Source organism: Pogoniulus pusillus, chromosome 13 (genome assembly GCF_015220805.1).
Source record: "Pogoniulus pusillus isolate bPogPus1 chromosome 13, bPogPus1.pri, whole genome shotgun sequence".
NCBI lineage: Eukaryota > Metazoa > Chordata > Aves > Piciformes > Lybiidae > Pogoniulus > Pogoniulus pusillus.
In genome coordinates, this window is record NC_087276.1 from 19,516,923 (window position 1) to 19,538,429 (window position 21,507).

Genomic DNA, 21,507 nt, shown 5'->3' on the forward strand with positions numbered 1-21,507 from the left:
CGGAGCGGGACCGGCCCGACACAGCCCGGCCCGGGGGGGGACGGTGCTCGGGCACGGGGAGCCCGGGGGCGGTGTAGGGGTGGGTGTGGGGACCCGCAGCCCCAGCACTTCTCGCTCGCTGCTAGGTCGGCGGGGAGGCGCACGGTGGGCCCCGGCTCAGGAGGCCTGGAGTCCCGGGGAGCAGCCACACGTGGCGGAGGGGCCAGGGATATGGCACTGGGAGCCCCAGCACAGCCCTGTCAGGGCTGGAGCCACGCTTAGGGGCAGCGCAGCGCCGGGGCTCCGTTCACTCTGGCCAGAAGGAGCCTGCAGAGCTCCTCCGAGCATCTCGCGGGCAGGAGATGGCCTGAGGAGAGGGTCGTGCTTTGGAGACCTCCAAGAGCTGGCAGAGGAGACGGCTTGGATCACCAGGGAAAAGGCAGCTACTCTCAAAGGCACCATGTGCCGCTACTGCTCTGTCCAGGATCGAATTGTAGCGTCTTCAGTCAAGCTGTGCCCAGCAGAGAGCACACACCAGTGGCCCTGGGGGTGGAGGAGCATGGTGGCAGGTCCACCAGCAGCACTGGGCTCCAAGAACAGCTAGAGAGCATATGGAAGCCGCAGCGTTTCTGCTTCTCTGAGCAGGGCAGCTCTGCGGCAGAGAGAGATAAGGGGACTGGCCAAGAGGTGGCAGTGTACGGACCGAGACGGGCCAAGCAGCACGGAGCAAGGTGGTGGGCAGCGTCTCACCCCGCAGGGTACTCCAACACCGAGACCGCAATGCGGTCCTGGAGTGACAGGGGACGTTGCGGGAAGGAGGGGATTACCAGATGCGAAGACTGAACAGGAGTAGCTCGCCGAGGAAAGGCGAAGCCTTCTCTTTCCCTGGAGAGTGGTGATGTACAGAGAGCCCAGGGACTTAGCCAGGCAGCCCCCTGTTACCATCCCAAAAGCTGAGTGTGCAAACAAGCCACAGGGGAGTCCTCTCAAAACCAGACATTACTCAGAAAGATTTCTGACAGGGATGGTTTCTGGGGTTGGGTGTAATCATGCTACTGCATGTCTCTGTTCCCATGCATTTAGGGAACACTTTTGGAAGCATTCATTTTTTTCCTCAGCTCTCCAAAATTCACAGAAGTCCACGCTAGGCAGCATTGCTGCCCTTCCCACCCCAGCACAGAGCCCAGCAGGATGGTGCAGCTCCCTCTGCTCGTTCATGTGAATGATGCTTGGAGCTGATTTACATGTAACAGTGCAATACTGATCTCAGGCATAATAATAGAAAAGCTGATGTGGGATTCAGCTGTTAAAGAATTAAAGGATGGGAATATAATTAATGCAATCAGCCTAGTTCCTGGAAAATAGCTCTTGTCAAACTCTGATGTCACCCTTTGAAGAGATTACAAGTTTGGCTGATAAAGGTTATGGCATAGAAATAATAGACCTGGACTCTGTTCAGGCATGTGACTTAATCCATATAGTGTTCTGATTAAAAATTAGCACAATACAACATCAAGAGGGACACCTTAAAGGGGCTGGGAGCTGGCAAACCGACAGCTATCAATGGGGAATCCCTGCAGAATGGGAGAGCGCTCAGTGGGTGTCCGAGCCTTGGATGGGAAGCCCAACACTATTCAGCATTTCTATCAATGGTCTAGAAATAGATTAAAAAGCCCTGCTGAGAAAAACGCCGGGGCCAGGGAAATGAGAGGGGCAGGAGACACGGACGAGGTCAAGACAGCTGTGGAGAACTTCAGAAGCTGAGTCCCGGTTGAATGAAATGTGGTTGAATGTGAGCAGCTGCAAAAGGACCCCTCTGCTGAGCCCTTCTGGAAACCCGCACCCTGCGAGCGTGGGCTCAGGGAGAGGTTAGGAGGCAGGAAAGACAGGACGAGAGCAGCAAGCTCCCCATGGGAATGTACTGGCTGGGCTGGCTGCTACAGAAGGAGTTTCAGCATCTGCATTTCAGAAATGATGCTGAGAAATTGGAGAGGTGGAAAGGAGTTAGAACTGACCTCTGCTTTGCAGGGGGGTGCCCGAGAACCTCAGCCTTCTCAGCCTGTTCGAAGGAGCCCAAAGAAGCCTTGATTATAGCACTTAAGCAACTTCATGGGTGAGAGATGATCAGGTATTAGAGTGCTTTTCATCTCTCAGAGAAAGGCCCAGCAAGATTTCTTGGCCTTGACTGATTTCATCTGAGAAACCAGAGCCAGAATCCTCTGTGTTAAAGGGGGGTGGTGACGACGAACTTGAGCGTGTGAGGTTGCAGGTGGCTGAAGTGCTGAGGCTTGGCATGGCTCTCCCATGCTGCCACCCTTCCCTGTAACTATCTTTGCTTACTGCTCCTTGGGGCTGGCTGGACCTGGGGTGGTGAGAAAGTGCCAGGGGCTTCTCTTGCACCCAGCAGGTCCCAGCCATGTAGACTGATGCTAAGTTGTGCTGGTGCCTCACCATTTTCTGCTCCTCTAGCAGGGCTAAGAGGGGCTGAGAGAACCCTGGGCTTCTTCTGGAGCCTTTCACACCTTCACTCACCCACAGCAAGGAGCCTGATCTCTGCACATTGCCAGGGACCAACACCAGCTACTCCCAGATTTATCCAAAGACATCAAAGAGGTGAAAAACCAAACCAAGCATCCCTGGCTATTCAGGGGAGGAATCACCCTGAAAGGTCCATCTACAAAGGGTGGAGGCCAATGAACCAAACTGTCATTTCTCCCTTCCCCGTCAGCTGGTAACACAGCCCTGCTTTATATATGTCCAAAACTGCCAGAGCTGAAATGCCAGCAGTGGTTTGGTGTGGGTCTGCTGCCAGCCTGCAGCTGAGGCTGGTCTCCATGCAAGCCTGGGATGCCAAACGCTTCCTGGCTCCTGGTGCACACATTCTTTGCTTTCTGGAAGCCATTAAAATCTAGTGAGATGGGAACTGTCTAGTGAGATATGAACTGCTCTCAGGCTTTGGTCTAAAGGGCAGGATCCAAAAAGCTCAGGACTGTGCACACCACGCTGTGTGGGGGGATTCAGAGTCCCCCCTGCAAGCCCTTCATCATTCCCCTCTTGGAGTTGCAAAGGGATGTTCTCTGGTAGCCCTGTTAGTTCCTAACAAAAGCAACCTGGCTTAAGAGCCACAAGCCTTCCAGCGTCACTTCTGCCAAGGCTCAGTTCAGCTTCAGCACTGACAGTATTCATCTCCAGCTAGCTCTCCTGTTTCCAGTGACTCCTCAGCTTCCCCAAAGCAAGGTGGGCCAGCCCTGGCGCCGATGCTTGACGCTGGTGGTCTGTTGGCACTCAGCGTATCCTTGGAACGGGAGGGTAAGAGCCGGCGTCCCGCTGGCGGTCAAGGACTGAAGTGCACTAGATGGTGCTGTTCAACCTTGGGCTGCGATCTGAAGGGACTCTGCAGACTCGCAGGTGCTGCCGGATCATGGTTTTGTTAGAGAACCTTTTGGAAACTGCAGCACAAATAGAAGTACCCTGAAGAATGAGGTTCTACACTGATGGCTGGTGGAAACAAGGGCAGCTTCCCCTCCCGTGCCTGGAGCACCCTCATTTCTGAGGCAGGAGTTGGGGTGAACAGCAGTGGTAGAACAGGCTGCTAAGGAAAAAAGTATCCTGGAGTGGAAGAGGAGGCTGATCTCTCTCTCTTTGGTTGCAGCCCAGAAGCCTGCCATGTCCTGGGCTAATCCCCAGAGCATGGGCAGCAGGTGGAGAGAGGAGATTCTGCCCCTCTGCTGAGATACCCCTTGCAGTGCTGGGGCCAGTTCTAGAGTCCTCAGCACGACAGAGACAGGGACTTATTGGAGTGGGGCCAGAGGAGGCCACAGTGATGATGGGAAGTGCCAGCATCTCAGTGTCCCCACCTGGCTCCTGTGCTGCTTTTGGGGAAGAGTTGCTCATGTGTTGCAGACCTTACCAGACCCCTGCCACATCCAAGATTCCTCAAGTTCCTCGGTTTTGATCAACCCTCTCTGCCAAAAGCCATAGCACACACACACACACTCAGCTGGCATCACCAATACCCACTGCAAGCCCTCCTTGGTGACACCCCACCCCACAAGCCTTCCTGCACCCACCTTTGGGGTTTGCTGTGGGCCCATGTTCTGCACACCTGCTTCTCCATGCTCCAGACCACCAGGTTTGCTGCTTCTCTTGGGAGGCCTGGGATGGGACACTGTCCAAACACGTCCCAGCAGCACCACTCTGCAGAGAGAAGAGATGTCAGCTTGCCCCTGCTGGGACTGCCCTGCCTAGAAGATGCTTGCAGGAGAATGGGGCCAAGCAGGGACCCTTCGGTCGCCATCTGCAGGAGGGAATCCTGCTCCCACCTCATATCGTGGCCCTTGGTGAGATGGAGATGTCTGAAGTAGGTTATACTCTGCCCCAGGCCTTGCTAAGACTGTCCCATCCTGAGTCCTTGGGCTCTGGAACAGTAATTGCTTCAGAAATGTTCCCAGATCATGGAGCAGGGGTGGGAGGGAGCAGCAGCATCAGTGAGACATTCCTGTCCCTGGTCTCCAAGCCCCTCTGCAGACCCAGGGTTCACCCACCTGCCTTCACTCTGAGCCTGCTGCTTCAGTGTCCCCATGACGGCACAGGATGAGGTGAGCGCATGGTGGACATCATCCCTGGGGAGGAACACGGGGTCTAGCTGATGGCTGACATCGCTGACAGCTGCGTTGGCACAGCTAGCCTCTGCCAGCAGGGTTGTCCCAGAGCAGCCAGAGCTAATTCAGCCTATTTAAAGCTAGTGGGAGAGCTGGATCTGCTTTATCCACCACCAGTGATCCCAACCAGCTGGGATACTAGGAAATAAGGGAAGGCTGATGTCAGGAGCATCGCTGGAAATATTGGTTGCTCTGCTTTCTTGCAGATCTGTTTTGCAACACTGGGCAGATCTTCTGCCTTAGATGTGGTCACTAGCCTGGCTGGAGAAAGCAAACTCAGCAGGCAGCGGCGCCTTGATGTCTGTCCTACAGCCCTGCAGACTTCCAGCCTGGCTGTTTTGATCTGATTCCTATCAGCAGTCCAGCTTGGAGAGCAAGTGCTCATCCCCACACTCCTAGCTCACCCATCCTGAAGGGTCAGCTCTGCCAGGGAGCTGCCAAAAGGTTTAGTGGTAAGGTCTGCTGGCCGTATTCTGGCCAATATCTGGTGACCAAGTGGTGGAAAGCTGGATGCAGGCTGCTGGGTTTTCAGTCTTTGCCTGTGGTGAGGCTCACTGTCAGTGCATCTGCTTTGAGGAGGTTCTTCCCAGAGATGTGGAAGCCGGTAAGGAGCTCTCATCCTGCGGTTTTGGTTTATTGTGAGTCCACCTAGTGGCCCATGGGTTTATGGTCAGCTTTGCTGGATGCCGTGAGCCTTGTGAGGACATCTCAGGAGCGTTTGTACATTCAGGACAAGCTCTGGAAATCATTTTACCCACACACAAACATACTAAGTACAGTTAAAGTCTCAACTCGACGTTATCTTTCTCCAGTAGAGTTCCCAGCCCACGAAGTGACAGCAGCAGATGAGGTTGTGTCTGCTCTGGCCACAAGTTTATCGTGGACTAGGTTGAAGGGCCCTTGTGAGCACATCAGGAGCTGCTGAGGGAAGCCCCAGAACATTTGTACCCCTTATTACTCCTGCAGAGAGTTCTTCTACTCCACCTCTTGCTTCTTGGACCAGGATGCTCCTCTGAGAGATGCTGTGCCCTGGAGAAGCATCGGTGAGTTCCTGGGCAGGCCAGCAGCTGGGCTGGGGAGTCATTCCCAGCTCATGGGCAGTAGGATGCTCCTAGTGGCTGCCCACTGGCAGGCAGGACAGCCATGGTCATGCCAAATCACAGCCTACCAGCCACAGCTTTCACTGACATGCTGCACTAAGAGACCAGGTCTGCTTCGGGCCAACCCCAGCTGGGGAACTCATTGTCTCCTCAGGCATGGCCTACCCTCCTGTCCGAGATAATGGATGAGACCCCCTCTCTGCTATGTCACCAAAGCCCAACCAAGGCAGCTGGAGCCTGGCACAGACTAGTCTTGGAGTCCCTCCATCCATGGCAACCTGCTTGAGGCCTGCATTGCCTCTGGGCAAGGAGGTTTCTCTGTAGGGCTCCTCTTCCATGGTCATTTGGAGTCCTAGGAAAGCAACAGAAAGGCTCTGCAGTGATGGACATCAGCTGAGCCAAGATGCTGGATCTAGCACAGCAATAACCCTGAGGTTTACCTGCTTCCTCTTGTAGGCTAGAGGGAACATGCACAGAGAAGTGATGAGGATGATGATCCTTTCTGCTGCCCCTTCTCTGCCAAGACTGGAGATCTGCAAGCTGGCTGGTGACACCCAAGTGTGGAGGGGATGGTGGTGCCACAGCTGAGGAGCTGGAGGAGCTGTGAGTGCCCATTTATTCATGCAATTATGGAGAAGTCTCCAAGGTCTTCTGCTGTAGCTGCTCCAGCCCAGGAGGTCACCTTGGTGTCGACTCATCTGAGTGTTTTCTGGCAGCATCAAGGGAACAGATATGGAGAATATTGGTCTTGTTCTGATGCAGAACTGGACAAATTGGTGGGAGGAAATTTGGAGAAGTGGAGGGAGTCTCTGTCTTTGGAGGGGTCCAAGACCCCTTGGCTCTGGATGTCAGCCATGAGATTCCTATTCCTCTTCTGCCAGTGCTTCTGAAACCACCATTGGCCCTTTCCTCTCAAGCTCACCATTTGGAAGCTCCTGTGTGTGAAACCCTAAATGCCTCTCTCCTTCAATCCCCTCCTCTTCCAGTGCCAGAGTAGGCAGGTGAACCACAGCAGACCCAGGTCCTCTTCAGGACAGGGTGGCAGGAAGTAGTTGTCATGAGGGCTAGGGATCATGAGTGTCCCTTGAACCTCCTTCTCTGGGGAGGAAGCAACAGGAACTATTCATTGGAAACAGGCATGAGGCTGGGCAGGTCCCTCAAGCTTTGCTGTGCCCCATCTCCTCCAAACACCAAGCCTTGGGCTTCCATAAAGCCCTGCTGTTTCTTAGCCCTTCCACTCCTGTTCCCACCAGGACATGGAGGCTGGAGCTACCTTCGCATGTCCAGCCTGCCCATCTGCAGCCATTTCACACCATTTGTGCTTGTACCAGCCCTGGTCTCCAGTCTGCTCTGTGCTGGGAGCAGACAGCTGCCAAGTCCCTGCAGTCTTGGCCTTTCTGCCCTTGGCATGCTGGGTTCTTCTGATCTTCTCCCAGAGGATACATTCCCTACCCTGGCTGTCCTGTCAAGCCTTCACTTACTAAAGCATTTCCTCTGTCAGATGTCCTTCAACAGTCAAGCGGTGGCTGGCATGGTGACCAGGCTCAGGACAGCCCATGGCTGGCAAGTATGAGCAGTTCTGGCCTCATTGTTTCATGCTGCTCTTATATGGTTACAACTGGCCAAAGCCAGAGCAATCCTGTGGCAGTGGAGGTCCAACACCAAAGCTTATCAGATTTCGGACTCAGCATCGTCCTGTGGCAGCAGCTTCCCCAGTGCCAAGGACACTTTGTATAGAACATGCCTCATAGAGGAGGCTGACATGGACATGAGTTTTCCCACATTTCTCTGACCCTCCCAGGGCCTCGAGGTAGTGAGTGCACATGGTCTGGAGATGACCATTCTGTTGGAAGCCATCCCACAACAATCTAGCCCAAGCCACAAGGCATCCCAGCCCACCTGAGCAGTCTCCTACAGTGGGACATGGAACAGAGGTGCCTGTCCAGGAGGTTCATGCCTCCTTTTTCCCAGGAATGTATTTTCAGATCTCCAGCACTGAACATCTTTAATTCAGCATCAACAGCTGCCCAGAGCCTGGCACCTCTGCAGCCCCTTAAGCTTCTGCCTGATGACGAGGGCTGATAGACCCTGGACTCTCATCCTTTGTCTCACAGCTGCTTTGTGCTCCTCATGCATCAGCCTGGCCTGGCAGCCCCTGTGCTGGGTGGCCGCGTGGATGGGCCATGTAGAGAGTTTAGGGGATGTCCTTGGTGATGACCAGAGCAATGGGCTGGGTTGGGTGAGGAGGTTCAGTGAGGCACTGGTAGGCTCAAGCCCTGGGAAAGGAGGTTGGTTTCATAGGTGGCATTGACATCTTGATCCCTGTCCCTTCACTACCGTGGTGGGTTTCAGAATGGACCATCCAGGGCTAGTGACTCACAGCTTAATTGTTCTTTGTGTGCATCTGCTTCTGAAGAAGCTTCTGAGCATGGACCAGTTCAAACACTGCTGAGGAAGACCTGTCCTGGAGGACTCCAATTACTCTATACTGTGGTGAAAGCAGAAAAGTTTGACCCAGAGCTCGCAGGAGCAGCCACATCCCTTGGAGACCATGTCCTCTCTGGGTCCTATCAGCTGAGCTCCCTGTGCATACCTTGGAGAGCATCTGGCACTGCTCCTTCAGGAGAGGGCTGCCCTCCTCTTCTGTCCCTTATGCTGGGGACCAAACCCTGGTCAAGGCCTCTGGCCTTTTTGATCAAATCCTTTTGGTCTCTCCGTTGCTGTGTCTCCTTTCCATGGTCTTACTGAGGGTCCTCATGCCACATTTGAGCCAATGGCATTGGATAGCACCAAGCTACCCTTGGTAGGAATAAGAACATTTTTGACTCCGTGGCATCCTGGGAGGACCACAAATGCCTGAACAAGCTCAACCCCACTGAAGACTTTGGTTTCTTGCTTTGCAAGGGTTGCTGCTGTCTCGGTCCCAGCTTCATCCCAGGGCCACCAGCACCACCCTGCCAGGCATTTCATGGTCATTTTCAGACCTCAGCTCAATCAATGGACACAGCATGACCATCTGTCCCCTTCTGCCCCACTGTGGACTAGGTGTAGGCCTCCACTCAGCCCTGCCCCAGGAAAGTCCATTGTTCAGGACAAACCATACCTGCTGCCTGAAGGAGCTGGGTCACCAAAGCTCCATGCTCATCTCCAGCATATCAACCCATCTCAGCTCCATCCCTCCACTCCCATCTCCTCTCATCAGCCCAGCTGTGGCCATCTGGTCCCTGCTCATGTTCCACCTTTGCTGCTGTCATTGTGGCTTTTTTTGGTTTTGGGGTTTTTTTTGTTGGGTTATTTTTTTTTTCTGCTTGTTGCTTTTCAGGTTCCTCAGCTGTGGTCTCTGCTTCTCCAGGTTTGGAGGACAAGATCTCAAGATCTACCCATGTGCCACTCTCCATCTTGTCTCCCCAACAGCTCTGGCCCTGCACAGTGCAGGCAGCTCTGTTCTCATGTCCTTGTGTGAAGGTGACTCCCCTCCACCACAGGACAGCTGTACTTTCCCAGTGCAAATCCCAAGGGACATACTGGCCCAGGACAACCATTCTAGGGAGAGTCACCCAAGCTGCCATCTTCTCACAGGAGCCATCACCCCAAAAACCAGGCATGGGACAAACCTGCCCTTGAGGCCCTCTCTGCCACCCACTACCTCGGGGTGACGTGAAGATGGAAGGTCCTGGTGGAGTCCTGGTGGGTTTTCAGGGCTGGCTGGAGCTGGGAGCATCCGTGCCCTCTTTGTGCTCTGCAGGGTGAGCAGCACGGTGCAGATATCGGCTGGCTTCTTTGAAATGAAAATCCAACTGATATGAGCCGGGCAAAGCCTGGTCCCGGCCCCCACCGCTGCCCCGGGCAGGGGCTCCTGCTGCTGCCACAGCAGCTCCCACCGTTATCAATCCATTATGTATGCCGCTGTCCGTCGGCCAGAGCCTTTTGTTGATGCTGAATATGTCCTGGCCAACAAAAGTGGACTGGATTAGCCACAGTGGATTAAAAGATTTTCTTCTTGGAGTTTACCTAATAATATAACAATTGACATAGAAGGTCTCTTTGAACCCTACACGACTCCCTTATTTCACCATCTGTGAGTTTGCGGCTGTGCTGCCGATGGGGCGTCCGTCTGCTGGCGCTGGGAACGCTGCCCACGCCCGCAGCCAAATTTGTCACCGAGCAGGAGAAAACAGCCCAGATTTGAAGGGAGACAGCGGGAAGGGAAAGTGGCACAACTTCTGTCCTCTTGCCTTTGTCTTCGGCCCTTCTGCTGGTGGCTCACCAGGCTGGCAATGCCGCGGCGAGGGAGGGAAGACTCAAGGAGCGGGCTCAAGTGGTGGGGACATCACTTGCTGCAATTTGAGGTGTCTGGAGAGGTCCTGGCTGGAATAAGCTCCTTCATTAATCACCAATTTGGGGAGAGTTGCCAGACTGTGAGCCAACCGAGTTCGCTCTTCTTGGTTTCAGCTGTTGGGATCTGGCCACTGTCCCTGGTCTCCATTGCAAGATGGGTCAGGCAGCAGCAGCAGCGACACCGGGAAACATGGAGGGCAGCAGCAGCAGGGGAGGAAGGCTCCCCCCCATCATCCTGCGGCGCGGCCACCGCTCGCCCCCTCCTCCGGCACACCCGGGCGTCCCGGCCCTGGGGCTTTGATCTCATCCGGGGGGGCTCCATTCAAAGTCTTTCATAGCAGCCTTTGGAAATACCCGTCCTCAGAAGTCACCAGTAATGAGATGGGGACACGATGAGCAATTTAGGCGCCGCTCGCTCTCGCTTGCGTTTCTAATCTCCATCTCTGCCCCCTCTATGATTTTTCTTTTGCAAAGACACTTCTGGAGCGGCGCCGACTTTGTGTGGGCTCACCCAGACCTGCCGGGGGGGCAGCAATATGGGGCTCGTGGCTCCCAGCCGGGGGCCTTTGATGAAGCTGCTTTGCGAAATTTGATTTGAAAGGCCTAGGATGGCCATTTGGGGAGGATGGTGGAAGCCTTTTCCACCGCCTCTCTTTGTCTCTCGCCCGAAGGGGGGGGTTCATTGTGGGTGCTGGGGCGAGGGGGTCGGGGCGGCGGCGTGGGTAGGGTGGGGCGGCGGAGGGGGCCGCGGCGCGGGAGAACAATGAGCGGGAAATGGGAGTTGGATTTCTCACCTGCCCGGGCGTTCGCAGTCCGCCATGACGGGAGCAGCCGCCCTGCCTGCTGCCGGCCGCAGCACTTTTTTCCCCAGACTCTTGAACCTATTTCCCTTTCTTGGCAAGTGCGTGGCTGGAAGATGGGAATCTTTACTTTATATTGCAGCTTGGGCTTCCCAGCCTGATTGGCTGCGGCCAGGACCAAATGCTGGTCCTTCCATCCCATCGTCACTATGGCAACCGGCCCCGTTAGGCACCACCGATTTACTTATAATTGCTGGGTAAATAGTCAAGACAGGGCCACTTTCATCCTGCACCCAGAGACTGCTCTTCCTCTGTGCCTCTTTTCCCTTCTTTTCTAATTTTTTTCCCTCCTGAGGAGGAAGCCCTAAGGAGCAGCAGCACTCAAGGAAAACTCTTTGAAGGCTGTTGCAGGAAGCGGTGCCTCCCCCCTGGCCAGCCTCTCCCCATCGCACAATGCCTCGCTGCTGCCGCTTTCCCACATCATCATGCAGCTCTTACCATCCTCCTCCTCCAAGGAGCGTGGCTGGGTGGGGATGCACGACGCCTGCAGGTGCAAGAGTCTGGCCATGGTGAGCTCCTGCTGCCAGCCACCACTTCTGCCTCTCATAGGCCCTTTATACCAGTCCATCTGGAGAGCCAAGATGGGGTTGAAGTGTCCTCCATTGCCTCCACTCTCCTGCCCCATGGCTGCCTTTAGCAGCTCATGGTCACAGCATGGGTGTTCCTGCCCAGACACCATCACTGCCCATCGCAGCTGGTCCTTTCCCTAGCTCTGAAGGATGTGCCAGCAGAGCTGGCCCGGGTGGGACTTCTCATACCTACAGCCCTGATCATGCCTGCCCTTGGAGGCCAGGATGCTAGGATGCTCACTCTGCCTTGCTGGGTCTTCAAGACATGGAGCCTCTCATTACCCCTGAAGGGTGTTTAGTGATGACAGCCAGAGCAACACACACAGGTCCTGTCACCAGATACCTGATCATGGACCAGGATTTGTGCCTGCATTGTCTGGGTCCCACAGGCAGCTGTGACTGTGGTCCTGGCCCTGTCCTCACCATCCAGGGACAGATGCTGCAGCCAGAGAACAGCAACCAGGTGCCTAGCCTAGCTTCACTGGCTCACACATGAACACAGGGGACCTGTGGGGTGCTTCTGTCCCTGATGATCGTTGTTGGCCCCAGACAGCAGTTCCAGGAAAATGGGGTGGGGGAGGAATGGTCTTGAGAAGAATCTAAGGGCTGGAGAGATCCTGGGAAAACAGGGAGCTCACAGGCTGGGAGGAGGAGCAGAGTGGGCTTGAGGGAAAGGGCAAGGAAGCCAAGGTCAACTTCTATTCCCTCTTCACAGCCATCCAGAGGGAGGAGTCCATCAGGGCAGCTACAGGAGATGCTGCCTGAGCTCCTTTGATGGGAGAACCATAGGATTTCCATCATTCTTACTGGGAAGCAGAGGAGAGAGAGGTGCTGACAGGTGACAGTGTAAAATCAAGCACCTCTAGGGCTTCTGAAGGAACTGGAGGATGAACCAGCTGATCCTCATGCAGCTCTACCTACCTACCCCTGCAAAGAGCACTTTGGAGCCTGGCAGGTGTGACAATGATTTTTCCTATTACATTTTACAGGGAGAGGAAAGGGAGGTCAGCAAGTCAGCAGAGATACTCCTGGAAGACACTGAGTAAATGCACCCTGCCTGGGGGAGCACAGGGGACACCAGGCTCCCAAGAGCAGCCGGCTTGGAAAGGTGGCATCAGCAGCAGCAGCACACGGTGGGGGGATGGCAGCAGTACAGGCCTCTTAGGGTGCCAAGGGCTGCTCACAGTGTTGTCATCAAAGGCTTCCAGGGAAGTGAAGCAGCCTGGGCAAAGGGGCTGGCTGCTGCCTGTAGCAGCCACTGTCGATGCAGCTGGCCCCAGTGACTGGGGGCCAGGGAGAAGCAAAAGGAGGCACTGAGGACTGGGGTTTTGCTGCCCACACCCAGGTCAGCAGGCTGGAGATGGCTGGAGGGCTTGGCTTAAATAAACTCACCAGCCAGCTGAGCAGGGCACATGGGGGCCTCAATCCAGCCATGCTGCAGGGCTACAAGGCAATGAAGAACTCTGCACCATGCACCCACACCAGGGATGGTGGCACAGCCCCAGCTCTCGAGCCCCTGCAGCATGGCACTAGCTGTGCTGCAGGGCCAGGAGCTGGCTTGGTTTGGGTTCTGCAAAGCACAAGGTGAGGTCAGAGGCAGTGGAAGGCAAGGGGAGGGTTCAGGAGCCCTGCAAGGCATGGAGAAGGGTTGGGAGCCTATATGGCACGGAAGAGGGGCTTAGGATCACTGCAAGGTGCAAGAACAGGGGCTTGGGAATCCTACAAGGCACAAGAACAGGGATCTAGGAGATGGAGGCCTCCTAGGGGAATTATTTTAAATGCAGCTTCTCTGTGAAGTGCTCTGGGGCCTGGCTGAAAGAGGTTGCTTCCATTGTGCTGAAGGCAAGCTGGGACCCCTGTGGGTACGCCCTGCTGCCAGCAACAGGAGCCTTTCCCTTGCACCTGGGGCTGGGGACTGAGCACAGGCACCATTGCCACGGAGCCACAGAAGCTACAGTCACGCTGGTGGAGCTGTGCTGCCCTCCTGAGCATCCTGTGGCAGTTCCCATGGTAACTCCCAGGCTCTCGGGCTCCCGAGCCATCACAGCTTTAGCCGCATGTGCCCACCAGCTACACCCTGTGCCCATCATCCCAGCTTCCTTACCAGGGCCTCATCATCCCCCACTCTTTCCTCCCACTACTGCCATCCCCTCCTGTCACTTGGAGCCTTCCAGCCCCTCCACAAGGGCTCCACTTTCTCACACATTGCTGCAGAGAGCAGCTCTGCAGAGCCCCTTCCCCAGACAGGTGACTCTGCAGTCCGGAGCTACCTTGTCTAGACATGAACCAGGAGATCAGCACAAACCTCGGCCTGACACTTCACCTTGGGGTTTTCCCTCCCAGTGCTGCATCGCCAACATCCTGAGCAGCCTCCACTGCTACCCAGCCTTAAGCTGCCGCGTTCAAGGTGACCCTGGGCAGGCCTCTCTGTCAGCTTGGTGGCAGTCATGTGCTTGGAAGCTGCTTGGTCTCTGCTCCCAGCCGACTGGTTGGCAGCTGCCGCACAGGCTGCAACGGTGCTTGGGATCCTTGTGGTGATTGGCATCAGACACACAGTGCCTGGCCCTAGGCCAGAATCAGACTTGAGAACTTTGCTGAAGCTCAGAGCTGTGCCCTTCCTCTGTCCCAGGGTGGGTTTGCAGCCTCAAGCTGACAGCACTCAGCTTGTACCCACAGGTTTGTGGCTTCCTGGGAAGATGTTATGGCAAGGTACCAGCTCCCCCGGTTTCCAAAGGAACCTGGTATCTGCCAGACTGAGCTGACCTAGACAGGTAAAAAACACCACAGAAGCAGCATCAAGCTCTGTCTGTGGTCAGAGCTGCAAATGAGCAGGTGTAAACCCAGAACATCTGTAACATCAGGCCTGGAGCTCCTCCACCTTCTCAAGATTCCTCTCTGGGGGTACTGCAGCCCAAAGCACCTTAAATGCTGCTCAGGGCCTCCCTATCCACCTTGAAACGTTAGCCACTTTGCCTAGCAGGGCAAGCCAGCCCTGCATGCTTCAACTTTCTATGAAGCTGCAGCACCCCTGGCCCACAAGTGGAGCTTCCAGTGTTTCTCACATGAGCTCAGTTACCTCCATGACAGTGTGTGCTGCGGGGGGAAGCTCCTGGCCACATCCAACATAAGGGCAGTGAAAGGAGCAAGGGGAAGGTTTCTCAGGATGAGAATGGAGGGCTCCAACTCAGAAGTCAGTTAACCACATTCCCAATAGCTTCCCCATGGAGAAACTTCTGCAGCCCCTGTTACACTCTTCATTGCCCCTGCTAGCACTCCCAGCTCCAAGTGGGACAGAAGCTCCCACTACCCTCGGTCACCCACCAAACCCAGCCAAGGCAGCAGGTCCTGCAGACTGCACATGCACAGGCAGCACCAGCAGCTGTTCCTGAGACACAAGGGGAAGGGAATTCCACACAGCTGGAACCTACCAGCCCCCAGCAGGAATTAGCAACTGCCCCCTCAGTCCCTCTAAACAGGGAGCTGTGGGGATCTTGGAGATACCCTTGGGGTTGAAAGCAGGGTCTGGACTGGGACCAGGCGCATTCTGTTACAGCTGCAGCAGCCCAAGAGGCCAATCCCACACCAGCAGCTTCCAGCGAAGCTAGGGAGGGGGCCAGGACAGAGCCAGGGTCTGGAGCTCTGGTCTGAGCTGCATTAAAATGCATGAGCTGTGCTGGTCCTAATGATGAGCAGAGCTGTCAAACAGGAGCTTGTCCCAGCTAATTATCTCTAACGAGGGCAGAATGTCAGGGTCCCCCAGGAGCTAGGCAGCAGCTTCCCACTCAACTCAGTTGCAGAAGAGGGAAAAGATAAGCAAATGCCATTGTGCTGGCCTAGCTGCAAAATCATTCATTAGGCAAATGTGACCTTCTGTGCCAGTTTGCTGTTATGAACCTGGAGCCAAAACATACATGCAGGCTGGAAACATTCCAGTTTTGGCCACCCACCCTGTCCTCTGCAGTGCTCAGCCTTCTGGTCTGTGTAGATACACAGTCTGGCAGCCCCTGACCAACCATCCCTACCAGTCAGGGGCTGCATGGCTGTGCTACACTCACCTGAGGGATAAAATACTCCTTGAAAAGGCTCCAAGTCATTCCCTGGCCCCAAAGACAGCAGAGAAGTCTGGTCTTCATTGACCACCACTCTTTAGATCACACTCACCTCAGTCATCTCAACAGCCACCCAGCAGATGTTCTGTGCCCACCCAGCCACTACCTCCAGAGCACCTCTCCCCCAAATCATTAAGGCAGACATTAAAACACTGGGAATTTCTGCTCCTCAGTGGCCCTACTGCCTTCCAGCACATAGTGGAACAGCCACACGGTGCTCTACACAAACAGCTTCTCCCTCGTTATGGGTTATGTAGCTCAGAAACCAATGCAGTGCAATTGCCCTTACGTGCTAGAGAGGGGGAGCAAGTCTCATCCCAGGACATGGCTAAGCCAATGTCTCTTCTGGAGGTGACAGTCCAGAGATGGGGCTCACACTGTGTCTTGTGCTGTAAGCCCTGTGCTTGCCCCTCACCTCAGAGCTGAACAGAAGGGGAGGGCAGGCTGGTTCTTCTCCAGCCAGAAACCCACTGCAAGACCACAAAGGCTAAAGATGATACCAGTAATACATAGTGATGGTCATTCTGGTAAGTGCTTTTCAGGCCCAGCTCCTGTTGGCAGACAGAGGCAACAGCTGAAGCACTCAGTGCAGCTGCATTTTCACCAAATAAAAACATTTACAAGTCCCCAGCTTCAACCAGAAACAGTGCTTGAACTCCAGTGAGCTCCATGGCCAGGGACTGCAGATAGGGAGCTCAGCCCCATCTGCCAGCAGGGCATCTCTCGAGCTGGAGGGTTGGGGGTCATGCTTTTAGGGCACAATTGTCTCTGTGGCAGAAGGCTGGAGACTGGTCTAGGTTACACCACCACTAGGTCTCACAGGCCCTGCTCTAGCACAATGCTCACTGCTGTTCCCAGCATTTAATCTGGTGTTGTGACCCAGCTCTCAGCAGCAGCCCACAACTTGTACAGGCAAAGAACCACACTAAGGCAGTCTCACAGGAAGGCTTTCAGATGCCACAGGACAGAAACTCTTTCCACAGCCCATTAGAATGGTTGCCCACTGAATTCAAGTTGTTGTCAGACTTCAGCAACTGCAACACTCTCCTGAGCACACTCTTCTACACAACGTGGCTCAGACAGACCCACTGAAGTCCACAGCTGGAGCTGCAGCAGAGGTTTCGTTCCAAACATTTTTTTCTCCTACTGCTTCTGCAGTGCCTGCTCTTTCAGTTCGTTGACAAGCTCTTCAGCATACACCTTAAAGAGTGGGACAGGGTCCTGAAACAAAGCAGAGGGTTAACCTCTTCAAAGGAGGGAGCCCGAGCAGCAGCAAGAGGTGAAACCTAAGGGAGAGCCCAGGGAGCCAGTGCTGCAGGAATGCTAACAGCTAAAGCCAGAAGAAGGCATGACTGGGCTGAGGTCAGTGGCCAAACAAGGCAACCTACTGTGCCACACCTCCAGCCCTAGCTGCTGTTCATCCCTCTGACCTTGTCTCAAAGACAAGAGGTACTTATGTGGGGCAGTCACCAGTTTTCCCACCTCTCTCTGTAGAAGACAATTGTCAGGCACATCCCAGCAATCCCCTTTCTTCTAAGTATGCTTCCCTCCCTCCTCGTGTTGCCCTCAGAGCTGCACTGAAGCACACAGCCCTTGAAGAAGCTGGAGCCCCAGCATGCAGGGCCCAGCACCACCTCCCACAGTAGCGCTCCTGACCTTTCCTCCTGCTGCAACCACAACAGCAAACAGATCTGGGGGAAACATCATCAAGAGACTCCACCACCCCTGCAGCTCTGCACTGTCCCCTCCTCCACATACTGCTTCCAATAAGTGAGCTGCAGTGGCACAAGCTCACAGAGTGGGCCCTGAGCTTGTACCCATGTGTCTCAAAGCACAATAGTAAATGGAAACTAAAGGCAAAGATGTTCACACAACAGGGCACAAGTCAGGAGCCGTCCCCTTAAATACCCCTCTGGTTTATAATGCAAAGCTCCCCAGATTTCAGGCACCCAAATTTAAGCCAGTTCATGTCTGCTCAGGAGTTTTTGAGCACCACTTCCATTGTTATGGGGTGCTCAGGCTGGTTAATCAGCTGGACATGCAGCCTGATACAGCTCAGGCACCTCAGTGCTAACCACTGCCTCAGGGAACTCACCTTTTTCTCCAGAAGCCTCTGTTTTTCTATTGCTTCTTCTAAACTCAAGCCAACCCATTCAGCTTCCTCTTCTGGGATGGTAAATTCCTGTGACAAAAGCAAGCAGCAGGAGGTGGTGCAGTCTTACCAGGTGACCAAGATGCAAATCATCTCTACAGTCATCTCACACAAACATGCAGTTCGTTAGGAATATTACTCAAAAGCCCTCTTCCCTCACTTCTGGCACCCACAGTTCACTTCCCTTCTCTCTTTTCCTTCACTGAGTATCCCACTCTTCTTCATCAGTCATGCTCACTGATGTGCCCCTCTGTGCAGTTGTGGAGCTGCTCCTCAGCACAGCTCCATGGGTGCTGGAGTTGTTTCTGTGCTGACAGCCATCACCAGCTGCACAAAACTCATCTGCTCACCAGTAAAAATCCTCACTGCTGTTAGAAGTGCCAGCTCCTAACAGTGCTTAGTGCAGACCCTCACTGGTCTCAATCACAGCAAAAAAAAGGAGTTTTGTCTTCAGTACCCACCTGGTACTTATTGTAGATGGCCTCCCTCCTGGCTGGATCATCGGGATGCAGCGCAGGATCCCGGCGCGCCAGGCGCAGCAGCATGGTTCGCTTCAAATCCATGCCCAGCTTCGAGCACAGGTCAGCCTTTGGAGTCTAGGGAAGCAGAGGCTGGTGTGAAACTGCGCTGAGACCAGCTTCTAGGGAACACACCCGTCTGTCAGCAGGCACACAACACCTGCAGCTTAGCCAGACCCTGTAGAGGCCTGCAGGACACAAGCTGTGACAGGGGAAATACCCCTTGGGTTTGCTCTGCAGCCAAATTGATCATGGTTGTGAGCTTTAATACCAAGAAGATGGTTTGATACACCAGGAGCAGACACCTGCGAGGCCACAGTCAGGGGTTACACAGGAGCACACCTGCCTTGCTGAAGCTGCAGCACAGCAGGTCCCACCCGCTCCAGGGCCTTACCTTGAGGATGTAGAAGTCAAAGCCATAGGCCTGGTCGATGAGGTCCAGAGTCCTCATGGTGACAGTGATGGTCATGGTGGCATCAAGGATCTCACTGTAGAACTGTCGGTTGAAGAGCTGCGGCTTCCACGTCTTACGCAGCCTGGTAGAGAGCTGGGCAGAGACTGGTGCTCAGCAGCTGGGGCTGCCACCTTCCCAAGGGGGTCCTGCTGCTCACCACAGCAGAGCCCACACAAGATGCGGGCCCGTCTCGCAGGAGGCGGGCGGAGGCCACCACCAGGAGGCCCTGGTCAACCAGTGACTTCCCCCCCCCCCCCACGGCACTGCCGGCCTGGTATCACCAGCCCGAGGCACGGAGACACCGGAGCGCTCACCTTGTCGTTACCCGCGTATCGGTAGCCGCGGATCCAGCCCTCGCCACCCCAGAGCCCTTCGTGCGCGGCGGGCGGCAGGTACACCGGCACCGGCACGTCCTGCACGCGCTCCCGCTCCCCGGTGCGCGGGTTGCGCCGGTAGCGCACGCCCAGCGGCCGCCAGTGCACGGGAGTGGGCGGCGTGTCGTCCTGCAGCGCCTTCAGGTAGTGCTCCGGCAGCCGCGCACAGATGCCCTCCCGCAGCCGCATGGCGGCCCAGAGCCGCGGCGGGTACTTGTGCAGCGGCATCCTCCGCGCCCGCCGCCGCTCCCAGCCACCGCCGCGGCCGGAACGGGCCTGCGCTCAACTCCCATTGGCTAGCGCCGGAGGGCCGCCAGGCGCCACGACGGCAGCCGGCAGGGGCCGAACTGCGACCGCGTTTCGCTCGCACCCCGAGTCCTCTTGTTGCAGCTGCGCTCCGCGCCCGACCGCCGCTGTCCCTCCTGTCCCTCCTGCCCCTCCTGGTACTAGCTCTATCCACCGCGGAATGCCCTCGAATACCACCACCCTTATTAAACTGTAAAACTCTAAGCTTTAATATTTAGCACCCTCCCCCGCTTAGCACCGAGCACCACCTGGTGCCAGGGCTGACAGCAGCGGGGTGGAAGCAGAGTTTCAGTGATGAAACATCAAATCAAACATCAACAACCACCTTCGCCGAGATTCTCCGCCCAAAGCTTCTCCTGCCCCGCGGCGGAGAAGCCTCTAAGGAGGAAGCCCGAGGAGGAGTTAGTGCTGTCCGGTAAGCGGCAGCAGTAGGGGCAGATGGGCAGCCTGGCACGGATGGTACGGCGATGAAGGAGCTGCGATCCGCGGTGCCGGGGCTGCAACGCCGCTGTGCAGAGCGAGACAAGGGCAGAAAAGGTGCCTGAAAGTGATGAAAGTTCAAGGCAGCCCTGAGGGCCCCATGCCCCTGCTTCCCGCCGAGCTGTCGTTGGTGGCAGCAGCAAAGGGAAATGTGGGGACACGTGGGGACGACTTGGCTGGGGGCAGCAGAGTGCCCTTTACTTGTCCTGTGGGTGCTTAGAGCTGGAGTTTGCAGAGGCAGAGGAGACAGATAAAGAGCAGAGCTGAGAAGAAAGCTAGGTGCTCCTCAAAGCAAAGAAATAACCCCGAGGAGGTGAACCCTCCCCAAAGCTACCTGGGGTGCTCCCAGCAGCAAGCACCAGACCAACCGCGGCAAGGGAACACATATTTGAGCCCTTACCTAGAGAATAACGATGGACAAAGACAACCTGCCTGGTTTCCAAGTTCCTGCCCTTGCTTTCTAATGCCTGTGTGCCCTATAGTAAGGCTAAAGTGAGAGATGCTGGGGATGAGACCACAACCACAGCAGTGGTCCTGGCTAGGGTGGGACACTGCCAAGGGGCTCAGATCAGCCACGACTCTGCAGCACATCCAGCCTCTGAGACACAGCAGGGTGTGCACAGCTAACTCACCATCCTGGACCACCTATTCTGCCCCAGGCAAAGCTGTGCTCATGCCAAGCCCACCAAAGGAAGGAAGATGGTGAATACCTGAACACTGAGAGAGGAAGGGGACAATGCAGCAGCCTAGCTCCTTCCAGATCAGCTAAGTGGACTGGAGTTAAACCTAGACTAAATCCATCACAGCTATGGGCAAGATGCTGCTGCTGCCTTTTACATGTCCCCACGTGGGGTGTTTTCACATCTCTGCCAAGTCTGATCCTGAATCAAGGGCCCAAGACCCGGCCTCATTCTTGCACCCCAGAATCAGTAGTAGGTAAGAGCAGCATTTTCCCCCTAGACCAGAACCCCATTCTTCTCTTGGGTTCAAATGCCAGTTATAGGATGGCAGGGGAAATCTCCACCCCATAGACCTCTGTTAGGACGTGGGTGCAAAGAAGAGCTCAGCAGCTAAAGCTGTGGCTCCAGCTCACCATGGGCTAAGCCTGAGCCTCATGGATGTAGCAGGAGGGGAGAAAAGGCCAGTGATTTGCCCCAGGGCCCTGAGGGTGTGGGTGATAGGCTATTCCTTGATCTAGAATCACAGAAAGCCTGCCCCATTCCAGCAGAAAAGTGGCAGTGACCTCAGACTTGCCTTCACAAGCCGAGCCCACCGTCTTCACCTCTAAACACGGTCCCTACTGCTCTCTCCTGGCCAGGCAGAACTGCCATTTGACAAGTTCTCTGGCCCCAGAACAGTTGGCATGGGGCTGCTCGGACCGGAGATTTAGATCTAGATGTGATTTAAGGGATCATGCAGGGCTAACAGGTGCGGTTCATCTTTCTGCGCTAATAGGATGTTCATCTGGACCCTCAAAACAAGAAGAAAACGAGAGAGATTCTTACTCTTGTTAGTTGGTGTTGCTGTGTTTCGAAAGAATGAAGCCGTTGTTGACACTTCCCAGGTCTTTTCTCACTTTGTCTGTCTGTTCACGGGCGTTTCTCACC

The 21,507-nt window shown here is 55.3% G+C and overlaps 2 protein-coding genes across 2 annotated transcripts in view; one reads left to right on the forward strand and one right to left on the reverse strand.

Annotated features, from left to right (window-relative positions):
* FAM234A (family with sequence similarity 234 member A) overlaps window positions 1-21,507 on the forward strand; it is a 274,257-nt gene that overhangs the window by 107,874 nt on the left and 144,876 nt on the right. The gene's annotated exons all lie outside the window — the stretch shown is intronic.
* Window positions 16,192-19,396, reverse strand: MRPL28 (mitochondrial ribosomal protein L28). Its single transcript, XM_064153291.1, has 5 exons — window positions 19,055-19,396; window positions 18,681-18,833; window positions 18,230-18,364; window positions 17,712-17,798; window positions 16,192-16,837 (listed from the first exon to the last, which is right to left on the reverse strand). Exons 1-5 carry the CDS (start codon window positions 19,340-19,342, stop codon window positions 16,760-16,762), a joined length of 741 nt encoding a protein of 246 aa, XP_064009361.1. The 5' UTR covers window positions 19,343-19,396; the 3' UTR covers window positions 16,192-16,759.